Here is a 3,700-nt window from a genome sequence, read left to right as displayed (position 1 = left end):
GTATTGATTCGGCAAATACAAGTAATGAGATTTATCAGATTATTGATTATTTTTCTGCTAGTTTTGCATATTTCTTGAACCGAATTTTACATGACAGGTCCACGTACGTGATTCTATTGCTTGTAAGTTTTGCGCTTCCAATTGGTCTTTCATCAGCTGCACTAAGTCCTCTGGTGGACCACCACAGTCTGTATATGTCATTAGATCGCCGCAAAGATGATGTCAATGGGAGAGAAGAGAGGGGTGAGGGAATTTGCAACTTCGATCTAGTAGCCATATTTTCATCATATCAACTTCGAATGCATTAATAAAGTTTATGCAAATGGTAATCACAACCTAAAACATGTACCAAGACTTTAGATTATTCATGCGTGTCTGTTCTACATGATGATGCCAATCTTTGAAAAGCTCTCACGTACGATAGGTAAAAGACAAGGTGAAAGTAGTGAAGAGATTATAAAAAAAGACGAAGTACTATGCCTCCAGGCCTCATTTTAAGAAAGTTTCCATGACTATTTATAAATAGAAATCTGATCATATTTCTCCATAAGAAAGGAGCGTCGAGATTTTAGCATGCATGCAACGAACTGGAATCCCATCTCCTTAATTTAAAAGCGAAGACTGTAAATTCCTGCATCCATCCTGAAAGGACGACTCCACACAGCTAATACAAGATACCTCAGCATCCCATCACGGTGCAATTATACACAAAACCGCCTGAGCGCTTTTGGGCCAACAGCTCCCATTGTGGTGGGCCTTCATCAGGGATCCAAGAGTTAAGCTCAATGATCCCTCCTCCTAAAGCCATAGGCCCACCAATTACAATTAACCTATCTCCACAAGCCCTAAATGCTAATCCCCAACCATTCATCGAGACAGCCTGGTCGGGCAATCTCCCAATCGAGACCCACGAGTTTCTATCTTTTTCGTATCTCCTCACCTCCTTTTGTGCATAATCTGCTGCATACAATACATTATTTACAACAGCAACCAGAGGAGGCGCCTCAGCCACAGCAGCAGGTGCCTCAGTCACCCCAACCCCTCCATTACACCCAGGAAACATGTCAGGTATCACTGTCCATGTTCTTGTTGTCATGTCATAAACCTCCCCACATGTAAGAGATTTTGAGGTTCCCACTCCCATTCCACCAATAACATAAAATTTATTGCACATAAATACCCCAGAACACTTTTTTCTTGCTTTATTCATGCTTGGAAGAGTCACCCATGTTCCTGTTTCTGAATTATAAAGCTCAGCTGAATTTAGAATATTGCCAAGTGGGTCACAACCTCCAGCTAGAATTGCGACTTCCCCAAGACTTGCAGAACCGAACAAGCACCTGGGGGTATTCATCCTCATGCCGGATGACCATGTGTTTGTCAAAATGTCGTATCTATAGATAACGTGGGACATTATCTCCTTTCCAAAGACAAGAAGTTCGGTACCAACGGCCAAAGACTCCTTGTCGGCACACATAAAGCAATCATTGTTAGGCATTTGAGGTAGATTCATCCAACGACGGTGAATTGGATCAAATGCCTTCCATTCAAGGAGTTTGCAAGAAAAGTAAACCCAATGCTCTACAATACCCATTTCCCGCCTCAGTCTATATAGCTCCCCACTCCGAATTAGAGATCGAAAGTTTTGATTCACTGAGGCGATTGAACCATAATCAGATCTAGAGCAACGAAGAAGACATCTGATTGTGACATCCCGACCAAGTTGGTGGATAAGAGAACTTGTATCTGAACGACCCCCTATGTGGTTTTGGTCATGATCATGATCATCTGGTTGGTTTGTCTGGATAACAAAGATATTAGGAAAATCCTTTACTAATTGTCTCGATCCTTGATCAAAAGCATCTTGAACCTTGCATGACTTTCTGAGGGGAATTTCTCCATGATCTTGCAATCGATGCTTACTGTTTGAGAGCTCAATCACACGAAAAGCATTATAAATCCACTTGCTCTCTTGCTCACACGAGCTAGGCAAGTCCCTTGACACGAGATAGGATGGACCCTCCAACATGTTGCTGAAAACTTCCAATCCGATCAACCAAAATAGAGCCTAATTCTTTCTTCAAAATCAAAATCAAATTAATGTCACTAAATCAGTCAATAGAGGGGGAGATAAATCATATTCCTTATTTACTGTACACACAAAAACAGTACCCATACGCAAGATATATATGTTATTTTTGAAGCAAATCAACAAAACCATGTGTATCCATTAATATGCATGAAGAAGAAGAATATTCAGCAATAAAACTAGAAAATATCACACGAAAATAATCAAATGGCACGAACCCTTGAGCAATCTATATCAGTCTGTCAGCTTCCAATTACACAAGGAGGCCAGAGAAGAAGAAGATGCATGCACTTAACACTGTGAACCATCTCGATCAATCTAAATTTGGCACCATAAAAACCGCATGCATGCAATGTATTCAAAATCGGAAACATATATATTCCCATCGAAGTGTGAATGATCTAGAAGAAGCAAAACATTCAGAATTTAAGGTAAACTAAAGTCTAACATAGATATGGAATAATCCAGCTCTGAAAATGAGAATTACCCATATCAGATCCTAGGCTAATATATATCTAAATGGAAATTTTAAAAAACAAAAGTAGAAAAAATTCATAATTAATCAATTACATGCCAAGCTAGCTAGCTGCATGTACTTAGAAAACGCTATATTAAATTTACAAAAATATGTAAGCATGCTGACTTTTGAATTCACCTCGCGTAGATAAACTCAAAAAACCAGATCCATTTAGAATTTCCATTTGCTGATAACCCATAAATTCCTTTCCCGTTTGTCCGCCAGAGATTGTGCAAATGATAAACACCCGAAAAAGTTCAAAATCTTTATATTACAAAAAAAAAAAAAAAAAAAAAAAAAAAAAAAAAAAACTTCCAAGGAACGAGAGAGAGAGAGAGACTTACGACTTGGATAGAAAATGTTAGTTCTCCTCCTCTTCCTCCTCCGTGTTGCTCTCCGGTCCTCTCTCTATAAATCACAACACGACCGATTGTTCTCTTTCCCTCAAATTCTCAGTACTCCCACTCTCTTTTGGCTCCGTTTATATTCGTTGGAGAGAGAGAGAGAGAGGGTGAGAGTATCGTGGTTTATATACATACATACGTACACACACATATATATTCCTTTATTTTAGTTTGAGGGTGTTGTTTATTAATTTCGTTTTGTCATTTATATCCCATTTTGTCTTCTCGCGGACATCAATATTTTTCGTGGCTATATATAATATTTATTTTGCATTGTCCATCACGAAGGTATACGAAGATTATATATATATATATATAGAGAGAGAGAGAGAGAGAGAGAGAGAGAGAGATTCAAACTTGTCTTTTCCTTCCAATTCCTACTCTAGCATCCAAACACCATAATAAAAAATTGTACCACAGCATGCTAGCTGGAAAGGCAAGAGTGCAGTACTGTTCTCGTCTGTTACTGTTCTTCAAGAATTGTATATGTTTAATGTATGACTTATAATTAATACTGCATATTGGGTTTCCCTGATTGGGCAGTTTTGTTTCTCATACATTTATTTTTTCCCTCAAAAGCAAATTCCAATATAAACTAATTGATATTAAATATATATACCTTTGTGATCATATTCGTCACTGATTGGAAAGAGATAGGGAAGAAGACGTGGAATCAGCGTGATCAGAGGG

General features: G+C 38.4%; 1 protein-coding gene across 3 annotated transcripts; it reads right to left on the bottom strand.

Moving 5' to 3' along the window:
* Positions 1 to 278: 278 nt before the first annotated feature.
* Positions 279 to 3,143, bottom strand: LOC121234652 (F-box/kelch-repeat protein At1g74510-like). 3 transcript variants are annotated; one of them, XM_041130680.1, is made up of 2 exons: positions 2,951 to 3,143; positions 279 to 2,078 (listed from the first exon to the last, which is right to left on the bottom strand). In XM_041130680.1, exon 2 carries the CDS (start codon positions 2,027 to 2,029, stop codon positions 680 to 682), a length of 1,350 nt encoding a protein of 449 aa, XP_040986614.1. In that variant the 5' UTR covers positions 2,030 to 2,078; positions 2,951 to 3,143; the 3' UTR covers positions 279 to 679. The 3 variants fall into 3 exon arrangements, with proteins under 3 accessions (XP_040986614.1, XP_040986616.1, XP_040986615.1); XM_041130682.1 differs by having other exon boundaries at positions 279 to 2,074; positions 2,951 to 3,128; XM_041130681.1 differs by having other exon boundaries at positions 2,745 to 2,955.
* Positions 3,144 to 3,700: the final 557 nt, after the last annotated feature.

This window comes from Juglans microcarpa x Juglans regia, chromosome 6D, assembly GCF_004785595.1.
Source record: "Juglans microcarpa x Juglans regia isolate MS1-56 chromosome 6D, Jm3101_v1.0, whole genome shotgun sequence".
Classification (NCBI taxonomy): Eukaryota; Viridiplantae; Streptophyta; class Magnoliopsida; order Fagales; family Juglandaceae; genus Juglans; species Juglans microcarpa x Juglans regia.
The sequence above is the reverse complement of the archived record's forward strand: the minus strand, read 5'-3'. Positions and strand labels throughout refer to the sequence as shown.

Excerpts from the sequence above, each read along its gene's own strand:
- LOC121234652 (XM_041130680.1), bottom strand. The coding sequence starts at position 2,029 with ATGTTGGAGGGTCCATCCTATCTCGTGTCAAGGGACTTGCCTAGCTCG.